Genomic DNA, 23,868 nt, shown 5'->3' on the forward strand with positions numbered 1-23,868 from the left:
AAAGCCATGTGTAATGCCTTGGCAATATACTGATTAAAGGGATAACCACAAATCTGTCTTTTTTCATTTTCTCATTTTTTCTTAACTTCTTTATACAACAAAATAATTCGTAATATAATGCATCAAAGCAAGTTGAGAGCCAGCTCTCTTTAATGAGTTGAGCCGAAAAAGCCGGTTCTCTAAAAATAGACGGACTTCCTTTCACTGCATCAAATTGCTTGCTTCGTTTGCAACGTAAAAAAAGATAATGAGATAGAGGATATCACGGCCAACTTGTTTGACTTGATTGATTTGCCGTTTCATGATAGTCGGTGTATACCTGATGGTACCCTTCTCATCTCATTTCATTAGCCGTACCGCTTATCCTCATTAGGGTCGCGGGGGGGCTGGAGCCCATCCCAGCCATCTCCGGGCAGTGGGCAGGGGACACCCTCAACTGGTTGCCAGCCAATCGCAGGGCACACTGGGACAGACAACTCATTCGCTCATTCACACCTAGGGACAATTTGGACCAGCCAATTCACCTGAAATGCATGTTTTTGGAACGTGGGAGGAAACCGGAGTGCCCAGGGGAAACTCACGCAAGCACGGGGAGAACATACAAACTCCGCACAGGGAGTCTGGAGCTGGATTTGAACCCACGCATGAGGTTCCCATGACATGAACTGTGCCGCACAAGCGCTAACCACTGCTGCCCCGGATGGTACCCATAATTGACAGATTTGCGTTTTTCCGTACATATTTTCTCGTACGTCGTACATGTCTTGAAAGCATAATAAACGTACTTTGTACGGCAAAAACGTACAGGTTGACGCGTATGGCATAGTAGTCGCACATTAGAATTTTGTTTGAAATTTTATCGTGCATCGATCAGATTCGGAAGTCTTTCACCGTGTATTCAGAGGAACAATTTGAGTGTCGGACCAGGATACCGGAAGTTCACTGTCATACTTGCCTGTGTCCTTTAGCTAACGAGTCGGGCGGTTGTGTACACTATAGTGGAATAAGATGCATTGAGCTACGTTCTATGTGCGACTTATAATTATATTTTGATCACCTTTGTGGTAACATCGGCATCATGTTACGCGTTGGGGGTAAAGTTTCATGGTAAGTTTACAGCCATTGAAGAAACAGATATGTGTTAACATTAGCAAGTGTCTACGATGGTCTAAAATGAAAGCGGCTATAGCCTATCTGACAGTCCTGGAAAGCCATGTGTAATGCCTCTTGGTAGTCTTTACAGCGTTCCTATAGATATTTAAATACGTATATTGTATCTTTAGTTTATCCTATACTTTATCATAAATACATGGGATAACCTTCTAGAGTAAACTGCCCTTGCCTGGGTGAATTCTATCGTTAGCTTTGCTGGCTAGCTTGATAAAGGTAAAGGATGATTGGAATTGCAAATGCATTTACGTCACCTCCATCACCTTACGTCATTTTCATCGTTGCACGGATATGCCTCAAATACGCTGTCAACATTGCCGAGTACGACAGTGTGTTTCTACTTGATGGCTTGTATTGATATTATTGTGTAGGTAGATTTTACCGATTTACGCCTCTATTAAGCCATTCTTAATATCTCCACGGCTCCAACCTTTCTTTCTAAACGCACTGCACATAATACGAATTATCCTTCCACTGTTAAAATCCTAAAATTGCATGACCTAAAACCCTCAACATTGTTAAACATGTCCTGAATTGATCAGAATGGTGGTTCTGCACTAGAGTGAACAAAGTACAGAACACAATAATGTACCGGTATACCATGCATGCCAAAGCTGAACTTCTCCTTATGTTTTAAATTGTGTCTGACTGTTCTGTTACTTTAGCATGGCATGCAGGAGTTTGGTCCCCACCAGAGGCGTACGATTTCTTGTACCTCTTCAGAAGTTGCACCCTCTTTACCGTGCCATCCACCACCGTAACTACGGAAACAACAACTCCCAGCGTCCACCTCATCGCACAGCAGCTCGTTATTTCACCACCTTGTCACGTTTGCCTATGCGGCCACCGAAGCCGCCTCCAGGATCTGGGGGCCGGGGTTACCAGCAGAAACGCAACTTCTGGGTCGCACGACTTGCTGCGAGGCTGCTGAGGCTCCGATACATTCTGCTTGGCGGCGCAGTGGGAGGAGGATACACGGCCAAAAAGGTTTGTTTATGATTTGTGGTTATGTGTCTGAATCTGTTTGGTACGAACCACTTATCATCCATTGGAAGCAAACAAATATCTTTTTCAAAATTCAGAAATGAATATCTCTACTTTTGATCAAATCTTGAATCCTAACATTATCAAAATTATACAAGACTTTTTATACACTCTCTCTTCTCTTTCCGTTAGAAGTCAGTCTTAAATTAAAAGGACACGTTTTAACTACATGCAGAATAAACATTTGCAAATAAACTATTCAATTATATCATGTTTTGTGCCTTTATATGAAGGATGCTTATCCATGTAATTTCACTCACAGACCTATGAGGAGTGGAAGGATATGCTGCCTGATTTTAGTGAATACAACTGGGTCATTCCAGACTTTGTGTGGGAGCTCAGTGAACAAATAGATCTTGGTAAGTTTTAACATTTTTGTACCCTAGAGTTAATGATAAAAGAATAAAAAGGCCAAGTGATGGTGTGACATCAGAACATATTAATGCACCCTTGCATTTTATTTATTCCTTCATTTTCCTGTTTTTTATACAGATAAATTAGCCAAAGCTTTGCCAGAACTGGAGGAAATAGCCAAACTACTACCAGACTTTGACAAGGTTGGAGAAAACTTCACTTTCATCAAAAGTCTTCTGTCTACTGGTGAGTCCACTGAACTTAAAGTTAAACAAGAATGGGAGGTTGAGCAGACTGTAAACAAAAAAAAAATCATGTGAGACTTTGCACTTCACTTGCATTTAATTTGGAAGAAATTGAAATGGGGAAACCTGGAAAATCAATCAGTTTTGCAAACCAAAATCCAAAAGCACGCATTCCTGAAAACAAGTTGTGATAATTCCCAGCAATAAATAGAATGATCTAAATGTCAGTGGGCCACATCTTTGTCGTAGCTCATTTAAGTGCCAAAGAAATTTTAGATGAATGTTTGATGCGCAATACCAGTGCATGTGGTGTCTGCATGGCAGGCTAACATAATCTCGGATGCATGTTAAATGTAGGGAAACAATAGAAGCTAATCCGATGCTACAATTGTAGTACTCGGGTGCACATACCAGTGTTTAATACATATTATATGTAAGATGAGGGGTTTAGTCGGACGGCACTCTGTTTTTACCTTATTTAGTTCTCCAAGTCCTTCCAAATTATGGACAGCTAAAATCTGGTTTCAAATCTGTCAAGCAAGACTCACATTTGGTAATGTCATTCAAATACACAAAAATAGAGAAAGTAAATGAAATAGAAACTACTCTGAACCAGTGCGTATTCAGCTTGTTGGGAAAATGTGGAAATATCCCGCTGTACTTGGCCTCAACGTAGTTCAAAACGTTTTGCATAAAAGAAAGCCAAATGTCATAAAATGTGTGTTGAAAATAACATTGAAAGGCACACCATACCCAGTATGTTTTATTTTGCACATTATTGAATGATGTCCCCTGCATTGACCATCATCGCTTTGCTTCTGTCTTTCATTATTTTTTTTTTTTGTGTGTGTGTCGTTCCTCCTTTCTCCTCCTCCCCCGCCCCTCTGGCTTCATCCACATTATTCTCAGGTGTGAGTTTGGGTAGTGAAGTCAAAGGAGCTTCTGGTCTGCTTCTGTTGTTAGGTGTGTACACAAAAAACTCATTAATGCTTTGCAGCTACTCTTTTTTTTCTGCTGCTGTTTTTTATTTTTTATTTTATTCAGCCTTTTTTTTTTTTTTTTTTTTTCCGGGGTGTGGTTGAATAACCCGTCCGAATGATACACTTGTGGAGTCCTTCCAAGCTCAGATGTTGGCTTCTATTATGATGCTATCAATCCATGCAGGTTCCAAATTGAATGTACGGTAGTTTTCTAGCTTTCCTCAGTCTAATTGTTGAATGTTCAAAGTCTCAAGGATTCTTTTGAATCAATTGACTCAAATGTTGTTTCAATTGCTGTTGAAAATGTCTTCTTTGTAAAGCTATGATGCTTTCTTCCTTTCCTTTAAACTTTCCTTGGTAGTTTATACCTCCTTTGACTTCAAGCCCCTTAATTCCTAGATGTGTTGTGTTTCAAATGTAACAGATCTGTCTCCTGCTAAATGCTCGCATGTTTGGAAAATGCACACACTTTCCTTGGTGAAGTTTTCATGCCTTCAGTGAAAAAGTAATTACACTAGTTAGTCATACAACATTATTATTGTGTACATATACATCATTGGAATTACATCCCATATTATCCTCAGTGCATCACCAGTTTCCCCCAAACCATAAGCATTGGATGAATGTCTGGTTTCCTCGATTGTATATTTTGAGAATGTGCTTTAAACTTTTATATATTTGTATATTATATTTTTTCATTTATGTCCTAACAAATTATAGTGCATCCAAACATTTTGCTTATCCTTTGCTTCTCACAAACAATAATAAGGTATCTAAACATTATCAGCTCTTGAGCACCTCACCAGTTCAAACTACAATCACACCAATACATTTGCAATGTTGTTAAATGAATGCTACTTAGCTTGTATACTGTATACATTTTGGACTCCTATTAGTTGTACACTCAAACACCATACAAACACTCTAAACATTAAAGACATTTAACAATTAGTATATAAAAAATACAGTGTCACCTGTAACTGAATTGTAAAAAACTTCCAAACATCTGACAATGAGCATTAAACATCATCAGCAAAGGAATGTTAGCATTTTTGCAAAACCTTTCTCAGATACATCTAATTCGGTTATTTCTCTTCTAGAATCATCAGGTGAGCCACCATTAAATGCCGCAGATGCTTCTTCGGCAGCCTCGCAAGATGACAAGCAGTACAAAAAGGTAAAATCCTCTACAGCAGTCTCGCATATCTTCTGTGGAAAATGTCATTAAATAGAAAAAAATAGTAATATACAGCAGTTGCCCTGTTGACCATTACCATTGAGACACTTCTGCTGAAAACCTTCATTCATCATGAGCTCTCTGACAACAAAGAAATGACGTGCGCGTTACACTCTACAAGATAGGACATTCAATTGTGTTTAATTTCAAAGTCGTGCTCGAATTTGGTACAATAATCTGTATGGTGTCTATTGACGGAGTAAACTTCGACAAAGTAAGTTAATTTACAACTAAACGAAAATCAATTAAATTCTGCGTCGTTTTAGCTCATGATTACAAAAATACCCAGGTGTAACCCATAAAGAAAGAAAGAAGAAGAAACTTTATTTATACACCTATTGGGAAAAAATGTTCAGTTTATATGATTGCTATAACGATTACCAAGTATGTGGAAAATATGAGCACATAATTCCAAATTTTCTATAGAAGGGGAAGACCCAATTTTCACTATCAAAAGAGTTGTACTCTGTGTGCGGCAGTATTTGTTTATACACTGTTATATCATCTGTGCGTCATCCCACCATTTCTTTCTCCTTTCTCCTTTTTTACACACCTTAGCTTTTTATGTATGCATGAAGGCAAATAGCCTAGATGGTAAGGCGCCCGCTTTGAGACTGGGAGGTCGGTGGTTCGCGCCCCGGCCGAGTCATTCCTAAGACTTAAAAAGTGGTCGGCGGCGCCCTCTGTTGGCTGCGGCTGCATCGGCTCGCTACAACGGGTCAGGTGCAATCGACATTTCGTTCTGTGTACATTGTTACACAGAATGACAATACAAGGAAATTATTATTATTATTATTATTAAATGGTAATACAATGTTGGCACTTTTCCCCCCTGATATCCTCATCTGCAATAATTTTTTTTAACAAGGCACCTTGGAGAGGCTTTGAGTCATCATGCTACAATAATGTCAACGCTTTTCAGAAGACGTAAAACAAATTTTAGGCAGAACGGTTGCTCTTTTTGTTCACGATTTTGGGTTTGATTTGGTATACTGGGACAAAGTTGAAACTGCTTAGCATTGTCCTGAAGGTCAAATGAAGATGTCGAGGTGTTTGCTTTCAAAGCTTTTTTTGTCCATATTGTTATGATATCTCAATAATTAATGTTGTCATATTAGGGGGGATATGGTGCAGTGATATAATTTTGTCTCCAAAGAGTCATCATCTGCTCTTTTTTTAATTATTGTAATTTCTAGCAACATTGTGATTCTTATGCTGTTTACTATTGCAATTTTGGTTTTATATATTTGAAGATTAATACATTGTGTTTTAGTTTAAGCCGCCAGGGGTCAGCAAACTTTTTGAGTAGGGGGCCCCGCATTTGTTTAAAAAAAAAAAAAAATTGCACAGCGGCGATGCCGGAGAAAAAAATTACCAATTGATGTATTTAATTTTTGTATATGCTGATAAGGAGTCTTGCATCCTATACCCCGGCAATACATGAGGATAATAGATAACATAAACAAATAAATGTTTTCTAATTGGCATATACTTGCAAAAGTTGTGTTATATTGTCTATACGTTTATTAATGGACCATTTCATGGAGTTTTAAAACACACAATATATAAAGATGGATATACTCATTTACAAATATTTCTTTTAGGTTTACTATAAAAGCAGACTAATATCTCCCTTTTTAAGCACTGAATTTGATCGTTTGCATTGAAAAACACACTTAACTGGATGAAATTTAACATCTTAAAAAAATGAAATAAAAAATAAAAATCTATTTACAGAAAAAAAATAGCCAGCTATTTGAATGTTGGCCATGAGCGCAATGAAAAAAAAAAGTTTTTATTGGGGTACACAAAGGGACACACGCTAAGAAATCCAGGTGACTGCAATTGTATTGCCTTAAAAATACGTGTATTTTAAATAATATAATATAGGCATGGGCGTTTCCATAAATGTTCCCTGATTGACAAATGGTAGTCACCATATACAACAGTATGAGTTTTGGAGCAGTGCATGGTTTTGGCGAAATACAGTGGACATTTCTCAAACTGCAGGTCATTGTTTGCCGATAAGCGGCTCATTTTTTATCTTATGCCACTCTCAGCATCATCTTGAAGGCTGGACTAAATCTCATAGCGTGCCTGATACGGCCTATGGGAAGTAGTTTGACTACCTCTGGTTTAGGTAGTTTGTATGCAGCCCTCCTTTTGTGATGAAGTTGTTGAAGTAGGACAGAATGACACCACTTAATGCGATTTGCCGATTCTGGTAATAGTCACCTTCCGTCAGTTTTGCATTGCACAAACGATGGTGGTGAGATTTCCACTGCTGAATCCTTGAACAAATAACCATTGAATGGTGTGATGGGTCAGCCCTGAGTTAGGATACAGCAATGGCCTCATGGGCTGGTAGTTGTTTTGTTTTGCCGCTCCTGCGTGTATTTCATTATGACATACCCCGGCAGGGTCTGCTGGGCGAGCTCATTGTTATTCAGCAGCAGATCCAACGGCATGAGGAGGAGGTCCGGCGGGCAACTGCTGCCAATTATGCCCAATCCCCGCCGTCCGATCCTGCTCCCGCTCCGCCTCCGAACCCCAGCCCCCCTCATCATTCACGCAAGGTGAAGGTCCTGTGCCTAGAGCCGCCCTATACTTGTAAAAACATAAAATAAAATAATCCCACTTGAACATCGCGGCCGAGTTTATTGATCGATGGAAATGGAGAGCACTGAACCTTTATCACTAACAAGGAAGAGTTTTACACTGCATGATTCAAGTGGTTATGGGTCATTTCAACAAAGTTATGGCTTTAATAAAATGTTGATAACTGGGTTTTAACAAAGATCTATTTTAATAATTGATTAATCTGTTGAATATTTTCTTGATTAATCTGATGAACTAAAATGTTTTCATATCAACTCATGTTTTTAAAACAGATTTTTTTATTTGGAAAATATAAATGCGTGATAGTTTAAGATAATTAAAGAGATAAAATGAGGCCTAAAAAAATCCAACCCGACCCAGGCCTGCAGATATGGACAGCCATTCCCAGCCCGAGCCCGACCATTTTTACTTATAAGTAAATTTCACATTTGATATCTGAGGACTCGGGAGGGTGAGAGGTGATGTATGATAACAAATTAAGCCTGTCTTTTGTAACAAAACCCTAAGTTAAAAAGACTATACCAAAATTAACATATTTTATATTTCTGTGTCTGCAGAGGTTATATTAACCTTTAGTTTTCCATTGTCAGATTTTCTTTTTAAAGTTGACGGGAACATTTTAGGGCCGTCCGTCATTTTTACGGGCTCAAAATCGGGCCATTAACCACAGCAGCAGTAGTTTTTCAAATATCTTGTGCAACATTAAGCTAGTGAGAGGCAGAGAGAAAAACATGAACAATGACGGATAACAATATTAAAACGTAAAAAGTCAGCAAGAGAGAAGCCCGAGCCGGACATACTTATTGACATTTTGGGCCGAACCCAACACTCAGGCTTAAGATAATTACCTCTGTTTTAATTGTTTGGTTCACACCGGGTCAAAAAAAGGACCCTTTTTTTTTTTTTTGTAATTTCTTAAGCAAATTGCCCCCACCATGCAAAAAGCAATCACCTCCAAAACAATCTCTTTATGAAACCAAAAACAGTCAGTAATTAGAAGAGAAAAAACACCTATGTGTTGGCTCACCAATTAAAATGGATATTCTCTGCATGGCGTGAATTATACTTTTTGGAAATGTTTGCTGTGCACTACAGAAGTGTTCAGAATTTACTATTTAATTATTTCTTCTTGAACATTACAAATAACACCATTCGTGCAGTCCAGTACATCACGTTTTTACTGACTCTTCTGTTTCTGTTGTTTGTCTTTACGCTATCTTGTGAACTCCCATTGATTTTTGTGAGATCTTTCCTATTTGTTGGTGATGATTCACACAAATCTGCTGCACATGTACAACAAATGTTTCTAAATGGAATTCAAATCAACTATCACTGTGTCTAAAACTGGGTTTGCCTTCTTTGTTTGTGACAATATGATTGGTGTTCTACTTCATCACAGGTGAAAGAAACTTAAGTAGAATAAGGGCTGTTTTTGCTTAATTTTCGCCTTAATTTCTCCCACTGTCGATCTATTGCTATCATACACCTAAATTCTTGTTACGATGTGCATGTTGTTTGTGAAAATGCTCTGATTTGATGCTTATGCAGTGTCAAAAAAACACAAACCCCTACAATAAGCAGAATTCAATCAGAAATATTTATTATTCTTGTTTTTCTCTTTTTAAATATTAGACTTCAGATAAAGAAAAGATAGACCAGCTCCAAGAGGACCTGCTTCGTACCCAGGTAAAATCAGTTTCATATGATGATGTGTGACATATGCACTGTTTTGATTGCGCATTTTATAGGTTTGTTTGTTTTCATAAATAGATTTAAAGTTCAAACTCTTTTGCACATATTGTGGCGTTATTTGAATGTAAATATTTCTAACTACCATGAGAGGATACTATCACTTTATCAATGAGCGCCGTTGTTGTTAACAGCAGTGACTTTGAGGCACATGAATGTAGTCAATTCATGACTCTGTGTTTTCGTCTGCTGTGGTTGTTAATTTCTCTGCTTAGTGAAGTTGACCGCTTATCGGTGATGTGCAGATCCATGAATGCGTCTCGAACGTTCACACAGAAGTCGCATTCCAAAAGATCGGATATGTATCGGATTTGGGACCGCATATGAAAGTGACTTGGGTCGGATGTGAAAAAGAGGATATGTGCCGTTTAGACGGACTTGAAATGATCGGATACAGGTCGCGCCCGCGTGAAAAAAAAATCTGATTTCCCTGCAGTGTGAACCTAGCTTATGTGTACACATATATATCAGTTTAACCCCGCAGAAATATTGTCGTCACCTTTTCATAGCTCAAGTATCAGCGCATGCTGGAGAGACTTGAAAAAGAGAACAAGGAGTTAAGGAAAGTCGTTCTGCAAAAGGATGACAAAGGGATTCACCAGAGGAAAGTGAAGGTTGGTTGCACAAGAAACACACTGTTTAAAGTATTTTCCCAAAATTGTTCTTTATTGTTACACGGTACAAGAAAGCAATTTCAAAGAAAGTGTGACTGTTGTTTTTGTAGAAGTCCCTTATTGATATGTATTCTGAAGTTTTGGACATCTTGTCTGACTATGACGCCAACTACAATACACAGGACCACTTACCAAGGGTAAGAAGACCACATTGTGTAAAACAGCATTACTTAAAAATGAGTGAAGAATTGTGTTATGTTTTGTCTACTTTTTAAATTGTATTTATCACCTATAACTTAAAATCAAAATGTGGCATTGGAGAATCATGGAAATATCTTTTGAAAATGTCTTATACAAGTTTTCCCCCCAAAATTCTACAATGTAGCGTTTTTACTCTCCTAATGAGATCTGCATGATTTTTCCTGAATTTTCCTCTCTATGTTGCCAAAGGTGGTTGTGGTAGGTGATCAGAGTGCTGGCAAGACTAGCGTTCTAGAGATGATCGCACAGGCCAGGATTTTTCCTAGAGGGTCTGGAGAGATGATGACACGTTCTCCTGTTAAGGTAACTGAAACCAGAGTGAATGTTTGTGGTGATTGTTTGTGTTTGGAAATGCAACGACTACGGGATTTCTTTGAAGTTCTTTAAGTTAGATGTGCAAGTACTCTTTACAATCCATCATTTCTTTTTTTGTTTTTACGTTGCAGGTGACCCTCAGCGAAGGCCCACACCATGTAGCTTTGTTTAAAGACAGTGGTCGTGAGTTTGACCTGACAAAGGAAGAAGATGTAAGTAAGATACAAACCTGTTTTTTCTGTCCATATGGCACGTCTTTTTTAAGACAAATATGGGAACTAAATGTCCTGTTTTTTGTTATTTTCTATCAGCTGGCTGCCTTAAGGCATGAGATTGAATTGAGAATGAGAAAGAGTGTAAAAGAAGGTCAAACTGTCAGCAGTGAGGTATGTATATAGGTTTTAGATTTCAGTTGAACACAAATGTTTTGGTTTGAAATCTAAAAGTAGTGAGTAATGGAGAATTTGATCATTTATTTTAATTCCCAGACAATATCTTTGAGTGTCAAAGGCCCAGGAATCCAGAGAATGGTCCTTGTTGATTTGCCAGGTGTCATTAGTGTGAGTAAAGCTGTTTGCAGTATTTTCTTGTCCATGCACCCATCTAGCTAACCATTTTTCGTCATAAGTATTTTTATTAGCATTGGTTATTAGGCTGGTTACACACTTAACTTGTCAAAGGCCATTTAGTCATTCACCACAAGTTTGTATCTAATTCTTCCAATTGCAGGCATTTTAAAGTGTTCTATATGTTTGAGGGTGCTCTTTTCTTTGTTAAAGTTCCCATCCATGTGTTTTTACACTGTCTTTCCCAGACTGTAACAACAGGCATGGCAGCAGACACGAAGGAGACCATATTTAGTATTAGCAAGGCTTACATGCAGAATCCCAACGCGATCATCCTTTGCATCCAGGGTATGCTATGATCTTGACAGTTCCAATTAAAAACAAAAACAAAAAACGGAAAGTGGCACCACCAACCCCATTTTCAATCTGTGTCCATCCAGATGGCAGTGTAGATGCAGAGCGGAGTATCGTTACTGATCTGGTTAGTCAGATGGACCCCCACGGGAAAAGGACCATTTTTGTATTGACCAAGGTGGACTTGGCTGAGAAGAACCTGGCCAGCCCGAGCAGAGTAAGACCTAAACAGATTTGCAGACCTAATGGCTGCAGCACACAAATACAGTTGCTCCTCTACGAGAGCATGCATCACTTCTCAAATTTACCTGATGCCCGTATTCTGCTTTAGAAAGGTCGAAATTCCGTTTGTTTTATTTTCAGATTCAGCAGATAGTCGAGGGCAGGTTGTTTCCCATGAAGGCTCTAGGATACTTTGCTGTTGTAACAGGGAAAGGTAATTACTCATCTCAAGAAACGCATTACTACTACATCAATCACCAGATTTTTCAGATGTTTTGCCTTGATTCAATTAACATACAACTAAAATTCCCTTGCTGTTAACCAATGTCTAGGAAGCAGTGGTGAAAGCATAGACTCTATAAAGGATTATGAGGAGGATTTCTTCCAAAACTCCAGGTTGTTGCGGTATGGACAAACATTTCTAACATTCCTTAGATTTATAGTTAGAAGGTCAAATGTGTTTTTTTTGTGGCATTCATTTCATTTTCTGGCAATCAATTGGTCTATCTCACTAGGGAAGGGATGTTGAAGGCCCACCAAGTGACCACAAAGAACTTGAGTTTGGCTGTGTCAGATTGCTTCTGGAAAATGGTCAGAGAATCTGTGGAGCAGCAAGCTGACGTATTTAAAGGTATTTTCCATTTTTTGCAATAATATCCATGATCCCATTTGAACAGATTGGAGAAGCTAGACTTTTGGGGGGGAAGAAATAAAAATATTAAGACTTACTGAAAATCAAATTTGGGTGAGAAATCTTAACCGGAAATCTGTAACACTCGGCCAGATTACCGAAACCGCAGCGCCAAAATAAACCCACCCCTAAAGATAAAATCAAATAATAATTTCTTTGGAATTGACTTGCTTTTAATGTGTATTATAAAATGAGAAATATCTTAATGGCATACTACTAGCTGCTAAAAACTTAGAAGCAGAGGGACACATGAACCTTTGAGAAAATCTCTTGTTGCTAAAAGCTTGGTAGAGTTTAGGTTTTGTGGTGTCCTCCATCTTCTTCCTTCTCCTGTTTAAAAAAAATATATAAGCAGCGGTGTTGTGCACTGAGCGAAAACCAGCTTCGCACTGCTTGCTTCACCTTAGATGTGACGGCATAACAACATAGTTCTTTCCGAAGCCTTTTTTATTTTGTAATTTTTCACTCGACTAAAAATGCACTTTTAGACAACATTCCGTAGCTGAAGATTTGTTGCGTCCCAACTAAACATTCAAAAAAGTCATCAATAAATGAGGCAATCACAGGTTAAATAAAACAAAATTTATACATCTATCTCTATTGTGTGCCATATAGACCCCCTGCTCATCAAACCATAACCACTATCATGAATTTCACCTCCAAATATACTTTTCCTTTCATATCAACCTGAATAAAAATATTTACCAATGTATTATATGTTCATCATTTTTTTTTCTGTGTAGCATCCCGCTTTAACCTTGAAACAGAGTGGAAAAACAACTACCCTCGTTTGAGAGAACTGGACCGGGTAAGCGAAAGAACAGTGTTCATGTTATCAAAAAAAAAAAAAAAACGTTCTCCTGAAATAATGTTTTGAGGAAAGTAAACAGTCATATTAAGATATTAAGTAAGAATATTGATGTAATGGAGACATTTAATTGTTTTTTTTTTTGTACATACCTGATTAATTGTGTTGCTGTCTTTTTGCAGAATGAATTGTATGAAAAGGCCAAGAATGAAATCTTGGATGAAGTCATTAGTTTAAGTCAAGTGACCCCACAGCACTGGTAAGATGATTTAATTAATAACTGAAAAAGGTGATTTGCCATTTTCTTTGAAGATTGGATTTGGCCGATCATTTAATATTATTTGCCCAGGCCTTATTTTGTGCCGTTGCACTTTAGATCAAGGTTCCTGCTAAACAGACTCGAAAAAGTATTCCCAATACGGTAGTTAGCCCTTCCATTTTGATTGACACCTTTTCCGTGGGGAGGGTCTTTTCATGCTAGTTTTATTCATGCACAAAGCGCGAAGTTACATTAAACTTGCATGTTCCTTGACATATATATTCCACTTATCTCACTCTTACCTGTACTGCTCGGGTGCCCCTGGTGGCTGTTAGCAAAAATGCATAAATTAGCCGCAGCATTACATAAGCCTCAGGGTATTATGGTATTTGCTAATTAAACTATTTGGATTAGCATCAACATTTCATGACTCCTCTCATGCTGTTTATCAAATGTTGATGTCTGTACGTTTTGTTTTATATCTTCACAGGGAATCCATCCTGCAGAAGAAGCTGTGGGAGCGTGTTTCCACCCATGTGATTGAGAACATTTATCTACCTGCTGCGCAAACAATGGACTCGGGGACCTTTAACACCACTGTAGACATTAAACTGAAGCAGTGGACTGACAAGCAGCTTCCACACAAGGCCCTTGAGGTAAAAACCTTGAACAAAGATGCTCTTTCTATGATTGAGCTTCTTGAAACCTTTTAACATAAGATTGGAGGGAAGTCAAGTCATGTTTATTTTATAGCCCTCAAAAGTCTCAAAGGGCTGCACAGTTCAAAGACTATTGCAAACTACAGATTTATGACACCGTCCCCTGATCTAAAACCTACATGAGGGCAAATAATACACATATATTGTCAACATAAAATATAGGTTATTCATATGCTATAGAAAAGAAGTATGTTTTAAGCTTGGATTCAAACATTTCCACTGATGTTGCAGATCGAATCTCAGGGGGAAGAGCATTCCACAGCACCGGGGCCCGAATGGGAATAAATAAGATTTTTGATCTGATATAAGGAAATCGGTTAAAAATAACCATATGACATCTTACCTTACCCGTATTTTTGACCTTTGATAAAAACAGCATTCTTCTTTCCAGGTTGCTTGGGAGACTCTTCAGGAGGAATTTGCTCGCTTCATGGCTGAGTGCAAAGGCAAAGACCAGGATGACATTTTTGACAAGCTCAAGGAGGCCGTGAAGGACGAGAGCATCAAGAGGCACAAGTGGAACGAGAGGGCCATGGACAGCCTGGTAAACAAACTGCCAAATTTTCTGGCAGACTGAACACAAGCCCTTTTACATCAGCTGGAATTTGCGATGTTTTTGTTTTTGCGGTATGTCTCGTCAGAGGGTGATCCAGCACAATGCCCTAGAAGACCGTTCCATCACGGACAAGCCTCAGTGGGACGCAGCAATTCAATTCATGGAACAAACCTTGCAGTCACGCCTCAAAGACAGTATGTGCAGTTCTTTGTGTTGGAAAGTTTATATTGTTTGCAAATGTGACGAGTGACTGCCTTGGAGGAATTTTCTTTAAAAAAAAAAAAAGAAAGAACAAGTGCTTCAAGTGCCACTTTCTTACTCAAGGAAAAAAAACAGACAATCCATCATACATGAAGTTCCATTTTTGTTTTTGTAATTCAAAACATCAGAGTAACTTTAATGCATTAGTTTGGAGGACCAAAATATGTTTAGGTTAATCCCTTTGTGGTATTTTCTTGTATTTTGCAGCTGAAGCTGTCATCAAAGACATGGTTGGTCCAGACTGGAAGGAGAGGTGGATGAACTGGAAGAACCGAACACAAGATCAGGTAGTGTTTGGACACAGTTCAGTGGAGATTTTGAAATCAAGAGCTAGGATACATTAAATACTTGACTTCTATCGCTTTGCAGCATATCCGCAATGAAACTAAAACGGAGCTTGAGCGCTTGCTGAAGTTGCACGATGAGCACACTGCTTACCTAGCCAATGATGAGGTCACCACAGTCAGAAAGAACCTGGAAGGTCGCACAGTCGAAGTAGACCCAGTGCTTGTGAGTCCATGAATAATGGGTTGAATAAAAAGCCCATTTTGTAATATTTTGAATGTTACTTCTAGATCAAAGACACATGGCACCAGCTTTATCGACGGCACTTTTTGCAAAAAGCTTTGTCCCATTGTAACCTCTGTAAAAGAGGTTTCTACTACTACCAGAGACACTTTGTTGACTCTGAGGTAAGAAGAAGAGCAGAAATATTGTTACAATCACCTTGAATGCAAGTGTCTTTATTAAGGGTCATTTTACATATTACCAGTTGGAGTGCAACGATGTGGTTCTTTTCTGGAGGATTCAGAGGATGCTGGTCATCACAGCCAACACGTTACGACAGCAACTTACCAACACTGAAGGTAAAGATCAGCTCATGTACTTTCAGTGTTTCCCATAGAATTCTATGAGACCCTGGTGAAAGGACAGTCTAGGGTGCTGCGGGTGGATGCTACCACGGAAGTACATTTTGTACATTTTAATTTAGAAGCATTGATCCAGTGCATTTTCAGATAAAGAAGCTAGATCTATGACAAATTTGTGCTCTTTTTAACTATTGAATATAAATACAATAGTTATAAAAGGTAATGACACAGCAAACAAGTACCGTATTTTCACAAATATAAGGCACACCTAAAAGCCTTTATTTTTTTCAAAAGCTGACCATGCGCCTTATAATGCAGTGCACCATATATATGGATCAATATTGAGTCGCAAGGTCTCGCAACTAAGACAAGCGGCCGCCGACTAGATTTTCCCCCATAGGCGATGTAGTCCGCGGTGTATGCTGGGATATATATATATATATATATATATATATATATATATAAATAAATGTATATATATATATAAATGTATATATATACATATATATATACACCGGCGTTTCATTTCCTAACCTATGTGTCAATCATCATTTGAATTGGGCACTATTGGCTAAAGTTATTCGGAGGTAAATGGGGCGGGTCCTTTTTAGCATTTACAGGCTCACATAGGCTAAAGGGGGCAAAACAAAGCCTGCAATTGGCCGAAAAAGATGTGAATCACATTTTGGTTGCACGACTGCATGAAGAAAACATATCTTACTCGTCTGGATTTGTAAACAGGAAGTCTGAGGCTAAACAGACAGCTAGCAACTAGCAACGTCCATCGATGCAGATGCTTCTCTGTGGATTTTTTCTTTTATTTGTTGCCATTATTGCGTATTTTGGAGTGTGTAAATATTTTACACGGTTGGATTTACTACACTCACAGATGTAAGAGGACCATGGTTGCGTATTATTATTGAACGTAATGGCTGCAAGACAACTTTGGTGAGCTACTCCGGCTTTATATTTTCCCGGTATCTTGTTTCTGACTGATCTTGATGTTTCTATGACTAGTCTATTTTTCAATTCAATTAAATGTGTTTATTGTCATATGCACTGTAAGGAACCACGTTTCCCTGCAGAAGGACATTTTTACATTGCTGTCCACACAGTTGTCAGTGAAAAAGAAAATAGAATCTAAGAAATGTTTGGCGTTTTTTGAATCCCAAAAATGTGACCTTACGAATGATATGTGGAATGACACATTTGAGTGATTGGCGACATTGTACAGACACCGTGTCTGTACGTGTCTGAGACACCGATTTGCTTTTTTGCGAGCCGTCGGAATGTTAAGGGGTTAATAAGTTTGACTGAACTATCTGACGGGTTTGTTGACGTTTCTACTGTAGCGCCTTATAGTCCAGTGCGCCTTATGTATGGAAACTGTAGCACAAAAAAACATTTTTGAGGGGTGCGCCTTATAAACCAGTGTGCCTTATAGTCATAAAAATACGGTAATACCCAAGTCAAGTCAAATGAGACAGGAGTTAAAAGCAAAAACAGCTGCTCGTCATTTAATTAGACTAAAGATTACTAAGTGTTGTTCTGATGTGTGAGATATGGCTGCTTGTCTTTCATCGCAAAGTTGTGACGTGTATTTTAAAACGCTTTGTAGGTACTTGCTGACTGGTTAAAGCGCTATATAAATGCAGTCCATTAAACATTAAAAACTCCTTGGTGCAAAATAAATTTCAAAACTATACTATCCCTTTTACCATAAGCATTTGAATGACATCACACCCTAAAAAAAATTAAACATGATTTTCTCCAGTCCTTAATCAGGGGGAAAAGGTGGATGGAAGTCCATAATTCACATGGCCAAATTTTCAAAATAGTTCATCATAAAGCTGTGTCTATGGTATCATTTTCAAACTCATTTCTTATACTTCTCATTGATACCAAAAACCCAATATTCAGTAGATCAGGTCACGTGCGCGTAAGCACACACACACACACACACACACACACAATTCAAAAACATTGTTATATTTGTTTACTAATACAAGTTTATGAGACTCTGGCAGGACCTATCAAACTCTGACGGCTTGCCAGAATCTTGCTAATCCCTGGCTTTGGATACTGATACACTCGACTTTTTTATTTGAAGGAATTGTCTCTTTACATCTCAAATGAATTTGAGAATATATTTGCTCAATGCTCATCTCGCTCAGTTCGACGTCTCGAGAAAAACGTCAAAGAGGTGCTAGAGGACTTTGGAGAAGACTCGGAGAAGAAATGTCAGCTCATCACTGGCCGCCGAGTTCAACTTGCCGAAGATCTCAGTAAGACTTTATTTAAATCATTTTGTCGTTGTTTTTTATTTTCTCACGTTGTCAATTTTCAACAGTTAAATGAGTTGTCAGTAGGTGGCAGCAGTGTAAAAGGAATGTCATGACGCTAAATAGCGTGTGTGTGTGTGTGTGTGTGTGTGTGTGTGTGTGTGTGTGTGTGTGTGTGTGTGTGTTTGTTAGTTTCTTTCAATCTTGCAACAGTTTAAAGCATGGGCCTCCATCGTAGTAACAACGAGAATCAGGTAGCCCCCTAGAGGATCCGAGTAGATAACAGGCCGGTACTGAAAATAGCTCACTGTGATGGGTCACAGTGATTTTCTCTGAAATTTCATTTCTAACTTGCGTGAGAAATCATTGACTTGAGGAGTGTCTTTAAAAACAATGTGTTCGTGGTTGACTGCTTATTTTAATCCTATTTTCAATAATCACAACCTGGTAATAACATAACATTGTGTCAACATAGTAATAACATAAGTTGCTATGTTAGAAATATATTTCAAACGTCTAACCCTTTGTTCTAATCAGTAACAAAAAAGTAGCTTTCAGTTTCGAAAAGCATGGTTATCCCTGCCCTAAAGGTATATTTTGAATTATTTAGTGCCTAAAAAGACCCAATTCATTAAAAACAATACTGAACAATAAGGAAAAACCCATATAAGCATGCATTTTTTTAAAAGAAGTTTGTATATTAAATAACACGAGGCTCACCAAGAGGGAGCTGACATGATTGTCTGACATCTTGCTGCTCCGTGTACCTCAAAAAAAAAAACAAAAAAAAACTGTGATAATCTGGGCTAAAACGTTTTTTTAAATGGTGTTGTTTGGTCAATTTGCGTCCCTGTAGTTTGCATTCCCCCTTGTGCTTTCTAGCACCTGTTTTATGTTGCACCACACTAGGCATTTCAAAACCAGTTTGGCCGTATCAGTAGAAAAATGTCGACGCCAAATATTTAGCTTTGTTTTTCAGTACTATGCTTAAACATTCAGCCACCATTTGTAGCCGACCCTTTAACCACAGAGCAAAAAACATTCACAAGAGAAAAAAACAATTTGCATGTTTGGCATTGAACTTGTGAACAATTAGTTTTAACATTTCAGTAAATGCATCTTTACATCTGAACTGACTCACCATAAACATCACAAATATAAATATACCAAAGTGGCAGCCATGAATGAAAATATGGTTGCCTCAATTGGCATACACGTTTGAAATTATCAAAATAAATACAAAAAAGACAAGCAATAACATCGGATCAAACCACTAGGCTGGGCCTACTGAAGGTGAGAAAATAGTTAAGTCAAGTCATTTTTATTTGTATAGCCCTAATTCACAAAGAGAGTCTCAAAGGGCTGCACAGGTTATTGCACAGACTATTATTTCGGACTTGATCTGTAACCAACATGAGGGCAAGGAAAAACTCAAAAACCTCAACATGAGGAAAATGAAGAAACTTTGAGAATGGACCGCACATGTGGTAATCCCCCTTTCAGGATGACCAGGCTGCAATGGATGTTGCAATTACAAATAATACACAGATATTGTCAACAAAATACTGCACCCTTACTGCCCTCTAGCATCAGGAACGAGCATTTGGTTTGTATTTATTAATACATCATGACTTTTTATCGAAATAAGATAAAGACTTGCGTTTTTGTGACATACAGTACAGACGCTCCCTTACTTAGGACCATTCGACTTACGTCAAGTGGTAGTTACGCACTATTTTTTCGGGATGTCAAAAATATCCGGTCATTGCTGTAAGTTAGATTTTGTATTGTGTGCACCTTTTTCCCAGTACAGGACATTACTGTAGTGCTTCTTTCCGCCGCGTGGTGCTGTGAGAGGTCACCCAGCATCCACACCGAAGATAAAAAATCAGCTTCCTCTTCCTAGTTTGTGTGTAAACATTCTATACTGTATCTTTAGTGCGCTAAGAACTTTGACGTTTTATTGTTTTATATCTCGTGCATCCATTTGATATGGTTGGTGTGAAGTGTAAAGAAGAGGCGAGCCCTTTTTTTAAAAATGAAAGTGGAATAAGAAAGCTTGATGCGGTTGAGAAAATGATTGGATCGCTTTTTTTCGGCCACTCTAACACGGAGGAGGACCTCTTGAAGCGCATCTTCCAAAAGTAAGTTAAACTCAACTTTATTTACCTTTATAGGGCATAATATTTTATGAAAGGTTTATTATTTAGTACAAAACAATACAGGTTACTTATACAAGCTTTAAACATACTTATACAAACCATAAACCTACAAAATATAGCACTGAAGCAACTTACGAACAAAACTTACAAACGATCGTCCGAAACCGATCTTGTTCGTAAGTTGGGCAGCGTCTGTACTTAGAAATTTTAGGCGGGCCGGAATAAAGCATCCAATATATGTTTAACGTCCCTGCATCACACAATACTGTGGCATCTTATGGTGAAACCACACACTGTCCCTTTAATGTGGGACTAAGCACACTTGTCTAAGTTTTTTTTTTTTTCTCTCAGAAAAAGTTCGAGAGATCCAGGAGAAGCTTGAAGCCTTCATAGAAGCTCTTCATAAGGAGAAATAAGTGGCCGGTATTAAGGTAGATATACAACCAAATGTTTGATTAACTCATTCAAAATGACTCATGTTTGTACTTTCTGCCACTCTGCTTCACACAGTTGAGAGTTGAAGATCCTTTTTGGCTCAGAGAAGAAAAAATAAATATGCACTGATCCATAGAATTTGACTTACTTGGACTGCTTGACGCAACACACATCACCCACCGCTCACCCGTCTGGTTTTAAATCTCTCACCTTTGCTCCCTGACCTCGGACTTTGATGTAAAACCGGACCTCAATAGAAGGAAAATTCACCAAAAGGACCTTCATATGGAATCGAATTTGTGTTTTCATTTTTCGGAGGAGGGAGCTGGAGAGACTTGTAGGCAAACCTGGAGGAAAGCCTTTTTCTCCGCCGCTTCAGACTGTTTAGTTGCACTAAATATTTGTAATGTTTGCATCATGTTGGACCCCCGTGGATCAAAATGGCAACCCCTTGGACTGACTCTACTGTGTACTTGGAAACCTTATTTAAAGAATCAGTTCTGCAGGCCTGGCATTTCAGAATATGATGGCACTTGGTAATCATGTCAAACAAATCCGTTTATTATAATACTTTATGTTTCATATGTTGTCCATGCAAATGTGCAATTTTCGATCCTTATCTTGGTTTTCAAAGCTGGGTGCTTGTTCCATTGTTCAAATGGTTTTTACTAAACGAGTCCACTTAATTTAAATGTGTAAATACAATTGGTGAAAATTAATAAAAGCCTAGCATGTGTCTGTGTAAATTGCATATATAGTAAATGAAGAGTAATATAATGAAATCTGTCTCATTATGTTTTATTTTCTCTTATAGACCAGGTCAAGTCTTTGTTTTCCTAATCCCATCGCGATTTAGATTACTTTTGACCCAATACTTTGGCCTTCATCCTTTAACGAGTTAGACAAGGCATGTCAAACATACAGCCCGTGGACTGGATCCTGCCTGCCATCAATTTCTGACTATGTAAAAAAAAAAAAAAACCAAGTCCCTTGGTCATTTCTGTCAAATGTAATGAGTTTTTTAATAAATACAAATCAATTGCTCCATCTCGCTGCTCGGGGACAGCAAAGTTATAAAAGAGCTGACCTCCATTCTTGTTTCACGTTAAAGACAATATTGTGCAGTATTTTCTCTGCTTCAGTCGCCCTAGCTTAGTAGTTTGATCTGATGTTATTGCCCATTTCCTGATAAAACTATTTATTTAATAGCAGTATGAACATCGGGGCAACTATTTTTCTTCATAGCTCCCAATTACCAAACGTGGAAACCATATTTTTTTTCTGTTTGTCTATACATGTGCTTAGATACGATCCCTTATCTGTTATTAAATTAAAGCATGGTATTGAAAAACAAAGATTATTATTTGGCATTTAAAATGTTTTTTACTAATCTGGCCGACCTAAAAACCTAAAGTCTGAAACCAGCCCTCAAGCCAAACTGAGTTAGAATTGCCAATGTTAGATCGTTGCAGAAAGGTTGTGTATAAACCAGTATTCATGTGCTTCATTTATAACTGCATCTCGTCACAAAAGCCTGTGTAATCTCAAATAAATACAGACATATTGATGGTAAATCATGGGCGCCTGTGTCATCAAATCCTACAAATGAGGACTAAAAACTTTTCCAGGATAAAACAAAACTGTTGGTAAATAATCCTTTATGTTGCAATTCATCTTTGCATGGTGTGAGCCTTTGGATGTTGTTTATTTATTGCAAACGTGTTTGTCAAAAATTGCCAGATGAAAGCAGTGATAAAACATGTCAATATTCAGTGTTTGTGTGGGTGCTTGAAATCCTTGAAAACGCTTGGATTTTAAAGTTTTGTTTTCAAGGTTTGAACAGTGCTTATAATTTGGCTGAAGTGCTTGAAAATGCTTGATATTCTTGGCTTGATAGAACATGCGTTAATTTAGGAAAAATAAATACGATCGAACGAACATACTCTGGGGTGGGACTAGTAGATTAGAAAGACAAAGAGTTAGAGAAAAGTGGAGAGGGTGGGACAAAGAGAGAGTCGGAGAGGATGTGAGAAACAAAAGAAATAAGAGAAATAGTGAGAGATGGAAAGAAAGAGAAAGTAAGAAATCCAAAGAGAAACAGAAGGAGAGAAAAGAGATGGAGTGAAAGAGTGGAGAGAAGGAACGGGAAAGCAAGAGAGTGACAGAAAGAGAAGAGATAAAAGGAAGCGCGAGCAAAAGAAGTTAAAAAGATGGCGAGAAAGAGAAAAAGAGATAAAAGGAAGATGAAGCAAAAGAAGGTAAAATTTCCTTTTCCTTTTCCTTTTTGTATTGTCATTCTGTGTAACAATGTACACAGAACGAAATGTCGATACACCTGACCCGTTGTAGCGAGCCGATGCAGCCGCAGCCAACAGAGGGCGCCGCCATTTTACCAATGTTATAAGTCTTAGGTATGACTCGGCCGAGGCGCGAATCAGCGACCTCCCAGTCTCAAAGCGGGCGCCTTACCATCTAGGCTACTGAGCTGGTGGTATGTCTCGACCGAGGCGCGAACCAGCGACCTCCCAGTCTCAAAGCGGGCACACTACCATCTAGGCTACTGAGCTGGTAAAAAGACAGAGTGAGAAAGAGACAAAGAGAAAAAAAGTGAAAGAGGGCGACAGAGTGAGAGACAAAGGCAGAAATACAAGTACAGCATCTTTGGCAACATCAAGTGGACATATTTCAACCTGCAGCTCGTTTTTCTCTTGCGCTACTCTTAGCGTTGTCTCGCGGGCCAGATTCAATCACTTAACGGACCTGATCTGGCCCACAGGCCGCCTGTTTGACGCCCCTGCTTCCATACAGGTACAGTATTCCGGAATCATTTAGGTCACATGACAACGCATAATGAACTGCCATTTTAACACCAAATTGTTTACCAATGTTTTGTTTAATTTAACATTTACGGTAATAAAATTCCTTTCCGTATCCTCTCGATAGGCCATACTTTAGCTCTCCTACCACTTCTCCTATGTAAGCTCTTCCCGGTGCAGCAATTAGTTGAAACGATCACAGGCTAAGAGAAGCAGAGATTTATGACCTTGCTTCCGCAGTTCCCATTGGTCTATTGTGTACCGTATCGATCTAAAGCCC

The 23,868-nt window shown here is 38.4% G+C and overlaps 1 protein-coding gene across 4 annotated transcripts; it reads left to right on the forward strand.

The window, feature by feature from the left end:
- Positions 1 to 900: 900 nt before the first annotated feature.
- On the forward strand, positions 901 to 22,544 carry opa1 (OPA1 mitochondrial dynamin like GTPase). 4 transcript variants are annotated; one of them, XM_088349782.1, is made up of 31 exons: positions 901 to 1,107; positions 1,836 to 2,157; positions 2,477 to 2,573; positions 2,707 to 2,814; positions 3,723 to 3,776; positions 4,894 to 4,970; positions 7,451 to 7,606; positions 9,282 to 9,335; positions 9,908 to 10,012; positions 10,123 to 10,209; positions 10,463 to 10,576; positions 10,720 to 10,800; positions 10,900 to 10,974; positions 11,077 to 11,148; positions 11,403 to 11,502; positions 11,595 to 11,725; positions 11,872 to 11,944; positions 12,063 to 12,135; positions 12,246 to 12,361; positions 13,165 to 13,229; positions 13,412 to 13,488; positions 13,979 to 14,144; positions 14,599 to 14,751; positions 14,849 to 14,957; positions 15,232 to 15,311; positions 15,394 to 15,534; positions 15,600 to 15,716; positions 15,797 to 15,890; positions 18,068 to 18,178; positions 20,689 to 20,768; positions 20,848 to 22,544. In XM_088349782.1, exons 1-30 carry the CDS (start codon positions 1,079 to 1,081, stop codon positions 20,751 to 20,753), a joined length of 3,102 nt encoding a protein of 1,033 aa, XP_088205908.1. In that variant the 5' UTR covers positions 901 to 1,078; the 3' UTR covers positions 20,754 to 20,768; positions 20,848 to 22,544. The 4 variants fall into 4 exon arrangements, with proteins under 4 accessions (XP_088205908.1, XP_088205909.1, XP_088205910.1 ...); XM_088349783.1 differs by lacking the exon at positions 3,723 to 3,776; XM_088349784.1 differs by lacking the exon at positions 7,451 to 7,606 and having other exon boundaries at positions 902 to 1,107.
- Positions 22,545 to 23,868: the final 1,324 nt, after the last annotated feature.

Source organism: Urocampus carinirostris, chromosome 12 (assembly GCF_059441175.1).
Source record: "Urocampus carinirostris isolate Australia breed hairy pipefish chromosome 12, RoL_Ucar_1.0, whole genome shotgun sequence".
In the NCBI taxonomy this organism is placed as follows: domain Eukaryota; kingdom Metazoa; phylum Chordata; class Actinopteri; order Syngnathiformes; family Syngnathidae; genus Urocampus; species Urocampus carinirostris.

What these genes read in the sequence shown, in the direction of transcription:
- opa1 (XM_088349782.1), top strand. Translation starts at nt 1,079, where the DNA reads ATGTTACGCGTTGGGGGTAAAGTTTCATG. An exon ending in GTTTGAGAGAACTGGACCGG is followed by an intron (nt 13,230 to 13,411) that starts GTAAGCGAAAGA and finishes GTCTTTTTGCAG; the next exon opens with AATGAATTGTATGAAAAGGC. An exon ending in GCAACTTACCAACACTGAAG is followed by an intron (nt 15,891 to 18,067) that starts GTAAAGATCAGC and finishes CATCTCGCTCAG; the next exon opens with TTCGACGTCTCGAGAAAAAC.